Source organism: Lycium ferocissimum, unplaced genomic scaffold, assembly GCF_029784015.1.
Source record: "Lycium ferocissimum isolate CSIRO_LF1 unplaced genomic scaffold, AGI_CSIRO_Lferr_CH_V1 ctg594, whole genome shotgun sequence".
Taxonomy (NCBI): domain Eukaryota; kingdom Viridiplantae; phylum Streptophyta; class Magnoliopsida; order Solanales; family Solanaceae; genus Lycium; species Lycium ferocissimum.
The window spans coordinates 56,773-71,034 of NW_026726172.1; the positions used below are offsets into that span (position 1 = coordinate 56,773).

The window sequence follows — 14,262 nt, forward strand, 5'->3', positions numbered from 1 at the left end:
TGTGCTTAAAATAAGCTCAAAAAAATAATTGGACCCATTTGACTTATTTATCTAAAGCATATTATAACTGAAAACAGCTTATAAGCCAAAAAAAATAAGTTAGACTACCCCAACTTATTTTTTTTAACTTATAAGCTGCAAACAGCTTATAGGCATAAGCCCATCCAAATAGGCTCTTAGTTATATCTGAGAGGAAAAAAATATTTTTGAGAAACAATCTTAAAGCGCTTTTTCTTTAAATAACTTTTTTGAAAAATAACTCATCAATAACGTCTGTAGAGTTCTTTTCCACAACTTGTCGAAGATTTTCAAGTTTATGTTTGTTTAACTTCAAAACCCCGACAATCTATATCTATTTATTTATTTACATGTTCCATCAATTTTCTTCCCCTGTTTTCCTTGAATAAGGTTAATTTACCAGTTTACACCCCATGGTCGCATAGCGACGCCATTTTAATTATATCATTAAGTAACTCATAATTAATTGACACTGATACTACATAGAGGATAACTGAAAATCTCATTGTTATTTTATAGAGTAAATAACTTAAAAGGCCATTCAACTTTAGTAAATTCACTATCAAAGTTACTTATGTTTGTTTTGTATCAGGAAGGTCACTCAAGTTAGAATAGTATATCAACAAAGCCATTATAGCCAAAAAGATAAAGGAATAATTACATAAGCTCTCCTTAAGTTTCATTTTGTTTAACTTACCCATTTTGTGGCTATGCTTACCTCTCTTATTTTAATCTTTTTTGTAATAATATTTTAACCTAACTATTACTATTAATATAAGAAAATATAATTTAACTAATTTGTCCTTATGATATACTTTTTCGTTTAATTAATTTTATAAATAAATTTTCTAAGAAAAATTATTTCCAACTCCATTATTATTCACATGACATATATATCTAAATTATTTAACAATTTTTTTTTAAGATATCTAGTTGCCTGTGTTGAAATGTCTAGTTGGCTGTTGCCATTGAATATTTTTCTCAATAACTATTTATGTAAATTGGTGAAATTCATGATGAAAATAATTATTTCGATCAATATGTTTTGGATTCTAGCACTATTCTTTTGGACGACAATAGCTATGCAAAAAAGTTAAGCTACTTTTGCATTTTTTTAAGGGACTCCGAACTCGTGTATGGTTGTCAATTTGAGAATCATCTTATTTTGGTAGTCATTAATAGTACAAATGTGTGAAGTTAGACTTGCGAGTGTGTCACAAATTAATGTTTCTCATTGTTAAATAATTTTTTAACTCTAGATATTTCAAGACAAAAATGAAATAGATATATATGTCATATGAATAATAATGGAGTTGGAAATAAATTTTCTCAAAAAAATATTATTTACAAAATTAATTAAAAAATAATATCATAAGGATAAATTAGCTCAATTATATTTTCTTATATTAATAGTAGCAGTTAGGTTAAAAAATTATTTTAAAAAAAAGAAGATTAAAATAAGAGAGGTAAGCATAGCCACAAAAGAGGTAAATTAACCAAAAGCAAACTTAATGGGAGCTTTATGTAATTGTTCCTTCAGCTTTTTGGCTATAATAACTTTGTTGATATATCACTCTAACTTGAGTGACCTTACTGATACAAAATAAATATAAGTAACTTTGATAATGAATTTGCTAAAGTTGAATGACCTTTTAAGGTATTAACTCTATTTTATATAGCGTCACATCACACATCCCCTTACTCCGGTTACAAGCATCTGCCTCATGGATTAAAAGGAGTAATTATAAAATTGCAAGTACAGAAGTAGTTAGCTCATTCTACATAGAGTTGAACAAGAGGCCGTAGGCAAAAGACCTCTGGTCGCCGCAGTCCAGGTTCTCTCCAGGGCCAACACCTAGAATTTGGCAGTACCTCAAGTAAAAGCCAATTCGACTCTGTACCCTGGGGTCAGGGCCATGACCACATTCTAATCCTCCGTTGATTATGTTTGTGATGACCCCATAACCCGGGAGCCTATTGGCTTCTATGTCTATTGGAGATGGTTCCCAATTCCCGAGGATAACATCGTGGCTCGAAGGCTTAGGTGGTTGAGGAGTCATCCAAAACCAAAGTGCAGATTTGAATGAGATGACAGTGTCAGCAGCCACCAAATCAGGATTACGGAGGAGGTCTACCCCTATGGCTACTCCACAAGGACCGTAGTTGTAATTGCTGCAATATTGTTAAAAAAGAAAACAAGCAAAATTATAAGTAACCTTTTGATATCACAAATAGAATCTCTTAGATATAGAATATATTGTTGGAATATTAGGTGGGCACTTGATAATATCATTTGGCACAATAGGATACAAGATGGAGACTAAAAGGAGAAGGAGAAAATACGTACTATGAAATTTGGATGGGCCCTCGTCCATAATATTTCCTGCCAGGAAAGCACGGCCACTCAGCATTTGGAACACAGTAAGAAGGCATGTCATCAGGGTTGCCTACTTCCCTCTTGAAGCAGTAACCCCATGCATAAGGTCCATCAGGTGCAGTTGCCCAACCACCTGTTCAACCATATTTACAGATATCTTCCATGTAAATGAAATTTATACAAGTAGTGTGCTGGAAAAGTAAAGAATCAGGAATTTGCCACTTTGAAAAATCTAATTAAAAAAAAAAAAGGCAACATCAGAGTTTTGTTGGGGTAAATATTAGCATCAGCACTGTAACAATTGATAACTGTTGATACATTTGACCAAAGCGCGTGCCTCTACATGCGAATATCAAGCACGTACCAGTAGTTTCATGGGATGTTTGCGCGAAGAACGCAGCAACCTCCCGTTTACGGTCAGCAATGTCACCGGTGGTGGCAAAACCAGGGAAATCCCTTGCTGCTTGTACAAAGGCATCGTAAGTGTAGAAGCCCCTGGCAGGACAAGCAGGGTTATTCCGGTGCAAAAGCATCTCGTCAAATAATTCACCACTAATAATTTCGGTAATATCTGAGGATGGAATGGGTGGCGGAGGTGAGAATGGAGGAGGTGGAGGCGAAGGAGGAGGAGGTGGAGGCGAAGGAGGAGAAGGAGGAGAAGGAGGAGGAGGTGTGAATGGAGGAGGCGGAGGCGGAGGCGGAGGAGGAGGAGGCGGAGGAGACGGTGAAGGACACTGGCTTTGACACTTGTCGGGATCACAATAATCACCGGTGGTCCCACACCAACCATGGTTGCTGCAACAGTACCCAGAGGGGCACTGTGCATCACTGGCTTGCTCACCGCATTGTTCGGCCAAGACACTTGGGATCAGTAACATAGCAAGAACTGAAAGTGTTGCAAATACACATAATTGGCTCAGCCTCATTTTCATCATATTCATATAATTGAGATGGGGATGAATGGATGATGACAAATGGTGAGATGCGTAAGCTATTTATAGAAAATTTCTAAAGGACTATATGGGTGTGTTTGATATGGAGAAAAATGTTTTTCACGTTTCTTGCAAAATATTTTCCTCATTTTCTAGTGTTATATAAATAAGTAAAAATACTATTCTAAAAATATTTTATACAATCCTCTCTTTATATGATGGCCCGGGGTGGTGTGGAGGCTGGGACTGGGGTGTGTTGGAGGGTGGGGACGAGTCAATTAATGTTAAATGTCATTTATGAAACTTGTATTATCTACTTTCAATAGGTATGTCATTTTCTTCATTTTTAATAAATTTATTTTCCGAGATAAATTAAAATATTTTAAAAAAAATTGACCAAACAAACATGAAAAAACTAAAAATATTTTCCTCCATACCACCCACACCCCACGCCGGAATATAAATTATGCGCTTCTTCATTGTTTAATTTTACAATTAATAAACTCCACACACCCCTCTCTTAGGCGTTTGGACAGGAAAAAAATGTGATATTTGAAAAAAAAAAAAAAACTGAAAAAGAGTATTGGACAGATAAAGTTATGTTTGGGCGAATAATAGAAGCTTTGTAAATGAAAAAAAAATTGAAAAATTGGTCAAAGCTACTTTTTCAAACTTGAAACTCATCTTTAAAATATTATTCAAAAAGTCAGTTCAATGTATATTCATTTTTTTTAAAAGGAAAAAATTATTCATGTCCGAACGGGTCTTTACACTTTGGGTTATTAAACAAGTTCTATTTTAAAATTAATAAAAGGAGTTGAGAAAAAATTACTCTTCCAGAGTTCGTTCTATCATACCCCTTATTTATGAGAGATTTCCATTTTTACACATAATAGATCTGAAAAGATCATTTTCTTCTATTTAAAGTATGTGGTCCTGAAAGACCATTTGGGGGTAATTTACCCCGCTGAGGAAGTCTCACGAAATTAGTGGTGTCACTGGTGTGGTGGAGGTAGCTCATCTAGAGTCTGAACTCTATTTTCGATTATAGAAAGCATTAAATATTTAGTATAATTGACCAATTACCTGGTACTATACTTCTTCCGGTTTATTTTACTTATCATGTTTTTTTCATGCTCCTTAAAAAATATTCCATTCGTGTCAAATTATATATCATGATTATTAAAAATAGATGTCTCAAATTATTTGTTGTTTTAGAAGTTGAAGGCACTATAAATTTTTTCCCCATTCTACCCTTAGTTGAAGATGAAACATAAATAAAGTAAACATTTAATGGAGAGAGATTGTAACTTAGATATAAACAAGGGTAAAGGTAGTCAAATACCCCTTCCAATTAATATTTCTTTAGGCGAATAAAAAAGCGACAAATAATTTGAGACAGAGAGAGTATTAACTAAAAGATAATTTGACTAAATTATCCTTTTTACTCTTTGATTTCAATTTAAAACTAGTCTCTCCACATTTATTGAGTATTGATAAAGGTGGAAGCAAACAACTAATTATATCTTAATTTTGTAAAGTGGCAACTATTTTTAGTAAGTGTGACAACAAAAATGGATCAGAGGGAGTATTGTAACGACCGGTTTGGTCGTTATAGTCTTTTCAGTACTTTTGATCCTTCCCCGAGCTTGTTTGGCTCACGTTTGACCCGAGGGGACTGTTGACACACTTCCCGAGGTATTTGGGATATGATTTGGGTGAATTTTGAGAAATTCGCGCTTAAAGCGGAAAAGAGTTGACTCAAAGTTGACTTTTGGATAAACAGACCTTTTTCGAAAATCTATCGATTCCGAGAGTTCCGGATGGTCTTTTAGAACTTGTGCATATATTTGGTTCGGTTCCGAATGCACTCGGGTGCATTTCGGGACTTGGGTTAGGAAGTTGATTTGAGGTATTAGGGGTTGACTCGATCAACGAGACCTTCGCTGGGTGATAGTCGGGATTTCGGGTTGAGATTGTGAAACTTGGGGGATTCTAGTGTCTGGTGCCCCACTATAGTGACACCATTACCGCAATAGAGGCACCGCTATAGTGGTGGCCATGCCGTAAAAGCGGCCTAGTGCATTCTTTAGCTGACCGCCACAGCGGTCTGAGGGAGCGCTAAAGTGGGACCACCGCAGCGGTCTCGTTGTCGCAAAAGCGGGTATCAGGCAGATAGATTCATTAATAAGTGTTAAATGCTCTAAGTTCCTCATTCATTACTATTCTAAAAAACTGAGTTCTTGGAGCATTTCAAGGCAAATCTTGGGGGAAATTCATTGTGGTAAGTCCTTTCACTTTCCTTTCCTTTCCATTCCATGGTTACTTTATCATCTTAGGAATCCATTATCATGCTAGTTTCATTAAGAGCTTGAGGATTAAAAGTGGGTTCAATGGGTTCTTCATTTTAGGCTATTAAATCTTGATTTATTGGTTAGATTAGCTTCATTAAGCATGGAATTGATGATTAGAATTTATTATTGCATGATTCTTTCCTAATTGTGGCTAAATTATGGAATTGGAAATTAGGGTTCATACCCAATTTGGGGGTTTTGGCTAGAATCCTAATTTAAGTGAATTGTTAGTTCTCCTAGCTTATAATTGATGGGAATTGACCACCTAGAACATTAATTTCATGTTGAGACCTATAGATTCCTATTTCCATCTTTCTAGTTCATAAACCCCATTCCATAGGTTGGGATCTGGTCTTGAATAGAAGTGAGGTTTGAATGATGTTCTTCTTGATTCTAATTTCATGATTAGGATATGTTTAGACTTTCATTATCTTGAGGCTCAAAGGAAGGGAAAGACTAAGGTTTTATTATTGGAGGCTTTGCTATTCGGCTCTCCAGGTAGGTTATGGTTTACCTTATGGTGAGACTTCGATTAGCGAAGCGTATCTTTAGATGATATTGTCGGAGAATGCATGTAAACCTTCGGGTGCGAAGTTGGGTTGGATATTATCTTAGGTTGGGCCTTGTTGTATGATTTGGGGGCTAGCCACCCCGTTGTGCTAATTTACTTATCTTGTTCTATTTATTTATTGGCTCGTTGCCACGTTGAGACATTGGAAAATTGTGACTAGTGATATATCATGACTACGATATTGCGATACTTTATTCGATCGACATTGAGATGAGATTGTGATTTCTTTGTGGCTTATTGTGTAGCCTTATTATTTATGTTACTTGTGTGCCCTGGGTGATACTATTTTGGATTGAATTGGTTGTTGATAGTACATTGCATCGTATTCATACTCATTTTCATGATTCATTGATACACACACACACACACACACACACACTAATGATGGAAGTGAGGGAGTGTAGCCTCCGAGGTTTCAGTCGGAGAGCGTAAAAGAAAGATGAAAGTCCGTGATCTGAGATCATTTAATGGAGCGGACTGAGTGTACATTGTCCGAGGTTTCTTGTCGGGAACGATTGAGTGTCCGATGCCCGAGGTCTTTGCCGAGATCTTGAGAGTGGTACATAGACTTCGCGGGTCTCCCATGGGTTGTGCTGCTGAGATGTGATGTTCCATCGTCGGAGTACATGTGTACGGTGCATATACATTGCATTCATCATACATACATTGTTGCATTGCATTGTACCTTTGATTCTGATGATTTGTTGTGATACTATTGTGATATATAGGTTCGGATTGATTATACTGAGAGTTCGCACAATTGGGCTTAGATGCTATAACATAGCTGATGACTTGTTGTGATACTATTGTGATGTACTGGTTCGGATTGACTGTACTGAGACTTGGCACAATTGGGTTTAGATGCTATAACATAGGTGATGACTTGTGCTATGGATACGGATTCGTGTTAACTTGTTGGTTTATATGTTTATCTTGCTTTGTTATCTTTATATACGTTAGCTAGTCTTAGTCGGCCTATGATACCTACCAGTACTTGTTGTTTGTACTGACCTGCACTTGCTGTATTCTTTTATGAATGCAGAGTACCAGGTAGGATCAACTTCTACTCCTTATCTTCGAGGTTGCTAATTCGAGTCTTTCAAGGTGAGCACGAGGACGTTTGCTGCCTGAAGACTCTTCCTTTATTATGTCTTTATTTCCATTCCCGAGACATGGTTTTGAGACTATTGATGTATTACTATCATTCAGACTTGTAATATTTAATTAGTTGCTATTGTATGACCAGACTAGATACTGGGGTGTATTTCTCTTATTTCTGCATTTTCTTATATTATTATCGTGAGACTTACATTATTCTATCTTCTTCCGCTTATTTATTTATTTATTTATTTATTTATTTATTTATTTATTTATTTATTTATGTTTTATGATTGTTGGGATAAGGGTTCGCTTACCGAGGTGGGAAAGGTAGGTGCCTGTGCGACTTAGTGAAATTGAGTCGTGACAAGTATCATGCTCATTAACGCTTGGACAAAGAACTGCCTAGGGAAGCCAGAGGTGAAAGATACGGGGAAGATGAAAGATATTGCCCCCAAGTCTTGCTTTTATAAATTCCCAATTTTCTCACATCAAAATATGACTAAAACAGTCCCAAATATTCAGTTTTACAAATCTGGCCGTTTTTGCAATTTTAGCCATTTTTTTCATTTTCTTCAATTTGGCCTCTTTTGACTTGTTTTTCACTTGATTTCCTCCCGATCACTTCTTAATCATATAAAACCTATAAAATGGAAGTAAACAACATTACATGCACTATTTTCTCAATCAAACATAGGAAAAGTCTAAGATTAAATTATAGATAAGTTAGTAAAATACCAACTTATCAGGTCCCCATACCAAAGTTGTCCACGCACCAGATGTCCAGCCCTGAGCATGAGGTGGGTGTTAAAAGTCCTACATTGGTAGGTTAAAGGGTATATGGTTTCCTTGTATGGACTTGGGTAATCCTCCCCTCATAAGCTAGTTTTTGGGGTTAAGTTAGGCCTAAAATTCATTTCTTTACATGGTATAAGAGCCAGCCAATCTCAATTAATTATTTTCGATGTTGGGCCCATCGTCCTATATTGTCCAGTCCTGGGCATGCACGGGGAGTTGGTGGGGGGGGGGGGTGTTGATTTCATTCCTCCCCTCATGAGCTACTTTTGGGATTGAGTTAGGCCCCAAATCCCTTTTTTCACATGGTATCAAAGTCAGGCCCATCACAATTCATTGTTTACTCGACGTTGGGCCCCCATCTTATATTGTCCACGCTCCAGATGTCCAGTCCTGGGCGTGCGTGGGGGGGGGGGGGAGGGGAGTGTTGAATTCTCCCACATCGGTTGTGGATAGGTCACTTGGTCTCCTTATATGGACTTGACAATCCTCCCCTCATGAGCTAGCTTTTGAAGTTGAGTTAGGCCCAAGATCCATTCTTTACATGGTATCAAAGTCAGGCCTGCCCAATTCATTATTTCTCATGTTGGGCCCCAATATAAAAACTGCCCACTCACCATATGTCTAGCCTTGGGCGTGAGGAGGGTGTTAAGAGTCCTACATCGGTAGGTTAACGGGTATATGGTCTCCTTGTATAGACTTGGGCAATCATCACTTCATGAGCTAACTTTTGGGGTTAAGTTAGGCCCAAGATCCATTTTTTAACGGTTGTGATTTATATAAAATTTGTAGTTCACTTTTTATATAGACAAAGTTTTGATAGAAAGTATAGTAACCATTTCACAACAGATATTTTGATTCATCTGCAGAATCAGTATTGTGATAGAAAATTGCTTCTCAGTTGTATCTTCTTGTGAGGGCTTAGATATATTATTTAAAAGTAAAATGAAGCACTTCATTTCACAACATGTTCTGGCTCCTCTAGCTTGTGGGTAATATTAATTTAGAAAGTTAACACTTCTTTTAGATTGAATTGTTTAAATGACAAACCAAATTGAAAAGAGTTGTACCATATCATTTCCTATCTGGGGTGGTAGGTAGCTTTTGACAACAGTTTTTCTGATGCGTGATATTACATTGTTCCAAAAACTTTAGATAATTGGCAACAAAAGTTTTCAAGTGCATTATTGATTTCATGGAATAATTAAATCGAAAATGAAAATGCAACTTGAATGTGAATCACATTTTTCCTTGATTAAATACTTTTTACTTTTTTTTTTTTTTTTAATTTAACAAATTGAAGAACATGTTTGTAGTTTTAAAGAATTGTTGCTAAGCTACCTAACACATTCCTTGCAACGTACCTAGAGTAAGAGCCCGTTTGGATTGGCTTATAGCTTAAAAAGTTCGTTTTGCATATAAGTTCTAAAAAAATAAGTTGGGGTAGTCAATTTATTTTTTTTGGCTTATAAGTTGTTTTCACTTATAAGCTCGCTTTAGATAAACTAAGTTAAATGGGTCCAATTATTTTTTTGAGCTTATTTTAAGCACAAAATGACTTTAAGCTGGCCAACCAAACACTCAAAAAAGCTGAAAACAGCTTATAAGCCAACTTATAAGCCAATCCAAACGGGCTCTAAGTTCCAAAATTGATCGTTTAGTCTATCACAACTTTGATTATTTTAGTGATCCATGTACTATAGGTGTTCTTTTTATCAATCGTATTTTATAGTGGGGTAGCTAGGCACATTGTACTAGTTAATTACTAAAGTAGCATCAATTATTAATGATAACTGTTTGTGAACTAAACTATCACAAAGTTAAATTTCATAAGTTTACGCCCGGTACGGCTCCTTTTTTTTATTTTTTTATAATCGCGGTTTTAGGGCTAATTTGCGCACAACTCAAGTAATTTCACAGGCATCTGCTACCTCTCTCCAACTAGCCGTGTAGGGACGGGGTAACTCTATCTAGCCTCCACTTGGAATTGAACTTGAGACCTCACAGTTCTCAACCCATTTTATTGTGCCACATAGATCTTTTGTCTACGTGACATTTATTAGAAACAAATTTTAATTTTACTATTTAAATTCATTAATTTTAGTTTTTCTTTTTCGGGTCAAATTGGTAAAAATATTGGCTAGAACTTTCTAGGCGAACAAATTTTGTTTGGTTAAAAATAATAAAATTTCAGCCTTTTTTTTCCCGAAAGAAACAATACAATGTTAAAAAAGATTCATTACATCAAAATAACATATAATAAGCATTATTCTGAAACTTTTTATGTCACTAAAAATAAAGGAGATCTAACCAATTTTTTATTTATTTATAGATTTGGTCCCAAAAAAATATAACAATTGAAATAAATAGTCATTACATCTAATAAAGAAATAAAAAGAAGTACATATTGGTTGTATCTCCATTATTTTTGTTAATTTTTTTTATGTGACTAAAAATAATGGAGCCTAAGTTTTTTATTTTTTTTTATTATTGATTTTGGCCTAAAAAATACACTATTGAAATAAATAGAAATTATATCTAAAAAATAAATACACGGTTGGTACTTCTTTTTGTTTTTGGATAAAGCTAACTTTATTTGGCTAATATAATGGAGTTCGAGCCAAGTTTTTATTTTATTTTTACAAATTGACCCGAAAAAGATACACAATTGAAATAAATAGTTGAAAGTTGGAATAAGTAGTCACTACATTTAAGAAATAAAATTTTAAAATGCAAAATTGGGATAAAATTTGCATTATATATTAAGTTGAAGAAATACATGATTGGAATAAATAATTAATCATTTTGTGGGATTAACGGTTGAAAAAAAAAACTACTTGGGAGTTGATTTTTCTAAAATTTTTTTCATCCCCACATATAGGGGTGTACATAGACCGGGTTGGTTCGGATTTTTTAAACGCCAAACCAAACCAATTGCGTCGGGTTTTTAAATTTATACACCAAATCAAACCAATAAAATTCGGGTTTTTCAACCTCGGGTTTTCTCGGGTTATTCGGTTTTCTCGGGTTTTTCGGGTTTTTTTCGGAATAATCTTGATACAAAACATATAACTTTTACTTCAAATATTTCTTTAGTTCTAGTAAGATACAACTATATAATTAAGGTGTTTCTTAAGAAAATAACACAAAATGTGAGAAGAGTGATGACATTGTATTAAAATATTCAATAAAAGCTAATAAATTCAGTCAAAATAAATATTGCTAATTAACAAGCCATAAAGAAAATGATCATAATCTAAAAATACTAAGTCATGCTAAAATAAGTACGGCTAATAAGTACTAACTGTACTAGCTACTTCCTTCTACATATATACTCTTGTGTTCAGAGCGTTCCTAACGTTTCCCTTAGCACTTCATGACGAACATTGTAGGATCTTGCTTCTACAGAGCGTACATGCTTGATCGATCTATATTCTTCCTTTGCTTTCCTTAAATGAGGTAGAATTAACCATTTTTACACTCCCATTATCGAATAAAATGACATAGTTATAATATTAATATCAAGCCAACTTATGATTATTAAATAAACACATTGATACTGCATAGAGTTATTATTATTTTTATTATTATTATGGTGTCACATAGACACAATTATGACAAGAGGAGGTTGCTCAGGTGGTAAGCATCCTCCACCTCCAACCTTAAGGTTGTGAGTTCGAGTCACCAAGGGAGCAAAAGGGGAAGCTCTTAGGGAGGGATAAAAAGAAAACATGGCACGATTATTCCGATTACAAGCATCCACTTCATGGCCTTAAAACGAGAAATTACAAAAGCTAGCATCAGTACTAGCTTATATTCTACATAGAACTGTAGAAGAGGCCGTCGTGGCCGAAATGCCTCTGGTTGGTGCAGTCAGTATTCTCCCCAGGGCTAACACCTAGAATTTGGCAGTACCTCAAGTAAAAGCCCATTCGATTCTCTCCCCTCTCGTCAGGGCCATGACCACATTCATCATCTCCGTTAAAGATGTTTGTGGTGACCCCAAAACCAAGGAGTCTATTCGCAGCTATGTCCGATGGGGTTGGGACCCATTTCCCCACCATGAAATCGTGGCACGAAGGCTTTCTTGGTGGTTGAGGAGTCATCCAGTACCAAAGTGCAGATCTGAATGAGATCACTGTGTCAGTGTCAACCAAATCAGGATCACCCAGGTCCCAGGAGGTCTTCCCCTATGGCCACTCCACAAGGCCCATAGTTGGTGTTGCTGCAATCAACAACAACAAATGTATGTTCAAGATCTAACATTAATTCTCTTCATGTTGTTGGAAGTATTTTAAGTACTTATTAGTTTTAAAGAAATTAACACTTAGAATACAAATACATGCACTACAAGAAAAAATATATTTGGCAACAAATTTTTTTTTTAGTTGCCGTAGATTGATTATTGTTGCAAAAAGTACTTTTGGTAACAATTTTTTTTTTATTGCATAGATTTTTCCCAACGGCTGTTATTGCAACAACGTGCAACAACTTTTTTTGCTGTTGCAAAAAGTACTTTTTGCAACAATAATCAATACTATGACGACAAAATTAAATTCTTTGACAACAAAAAAATTCATTTCCCAACAATAAAACTAAGTTGTTGTCAAATATTAAATTTTTTGTTGCAATTTCTGTTCTTTTTTGTAGTGATGGTTATAGCAATTCATTACAACTTTATTTTTCAGGTAATGTCTTACTTGCATGTCTTAAATCAACTAAATATGCAGTGTAAAAAATCTATATATGTACTGTTGGCGCATTGAACACTAACTGGAAAAGCAATTTGTCATCTTAAAGTATAGGACAAGTAAAAAATACTTTAATTTCTGTGCAGAACAGAGATCATACTATGAAATTAGGGTGGGGGCATGGGGCCTCGTCCATAATATTTCTTGCCAGGAGCTCACGGCCACTCAGCGCTTGCAAGACATTCAATAGACTTATTTTCAGGCGGCACATTGCTTTCTGCTTCGTTCATGCAGTAACCCCATGCACAAGTTATCTGCTGTTAATTTGGAAACAATAAATAAAGGATAACTGTTTTGACCAAAGCTGATCACTGAACACCACATGTATTCGGACTATATGTAATTAAAATAGCTGAAGATTACCGATAGTTAAATGTGATGTTTGAGCCAAGAAGGCAGCAACCTCCCTTTTACGGTCACTAATATTGCCAGCGGTGGCAAAACCTGTGAAATTCCTTGCCGCTTGTACAAAGGCATCATACGTATAGAAGCCCCTAGAAGGACAAATAACGTCATTCCGATGCAAAAGCATCTCTTCAAATAATTCACTACTAACAATTTCGGTAATGTCTGGGAATGGAACGGGAGGAGGAGGAGTGATTGGAGGAGGTGGAGGAGATGGAGGAGTTGGAGAAGGCGCAGGAGCTGGTGCAGGACACTGGCTTTGACAGTTGCCTGGATCACAATAAGCACCTGTAGTCCCACAAAAGCCAGAGTTGCTGCAACAGTACCCTGTGGGGCACAGTGCACCTTCGGCTTCCGTACCGCATTGTTCAGCCAAAACCAATGGTTCAGCCAAAACCAATGGGATCAGTAACATAGCAAGAACTGAAAGAGTTGCAAATAGACATAATTGGCTCGGCCTCATTTTTACCATATTGATAATATTTGAGATGGGGATGAATGGATGACTACAAACGGTGAGATGCCTAAGCTATTTATACAAAAATGCTAAAGGATTATGGGTGTGTTTTGAATGATGGAAAATGTTTTCCACGTTTCTTGTAAAATGTTTTTCTAATAAATAAGTTTATTTTATCTATTTTCTTTATTGGTAAGCATGCAGGAAATATTATACCAAAAGCATTTTATATAATTCTCTCTTTATATAAGGGGGGCGGGTGGAAGATAGAAGGGTGGTCTATGGGGGCTATGGGAGTGGGGTAGAGAGGAGACAATTAATGTAAAACGTCACTTACAAAGACTTGTTATCCCTACTTTTATTAGGAAAGTCGTTTTTTTCATTTTTAAGGAATTTCTTTTTCTAGATAAAATATTTTTTAAAAATTCTGACCAACCAAATATAAAAAAATTGAAAATTAGTTTTCGGTAGACATTTTCCTTCATACCAAACACACCCTACATG

The 14,262-nt window shown here is 35.6% G+C and overlaps 1 protein-coding gene and 1 pseudogene across 2 annotated transcripts; both read right to left on the minus strand.

Annotated features, from left to right (window-relative positions):
* Positions 1–1,628: 1,628 nt before the first annotated feature.
* LOC132045057 (endochitinase A-like) lies at positions 1,629–3,336 on the minus strand. Of its 2 annotated transcripts, XM_059435577.1 has the most exons (4): positions 3,066–3,336; positions 2,760–3,026; positions 2,366–2,528; positions 1,629–2,190 (listed from the first exon to the last, which is right to left on the minus strand). In XM_059435577.1, the coding sequence occupies exons 1-4, from the start codon at positions 3,334–3,336 to the stop codon at positions 1,797–1,799; spliced, it is 1,095 nt and encodes a 364-aa protein (XP_059291560.1). In that variant the 3' UTR covers positions 1,629–1,796. The 2 variants fall into 2 exon arrangements, with proteins under 2 accessions (XP_059291560.1, XP_059291559.1); XM_059435576.1 differs by having other exon boundaries at positions 2,760–3,336.
* An 8,535-nt stretch (positions 3,337–11,871) lies between these two features.
* LOC132045054 (endochitinase A-like) lies at positions 11,872–13,789 on the minus strand (annotated as a pseudogene).
* Positions 13,790–14,262: the final 473 nt, after the last annotated feature.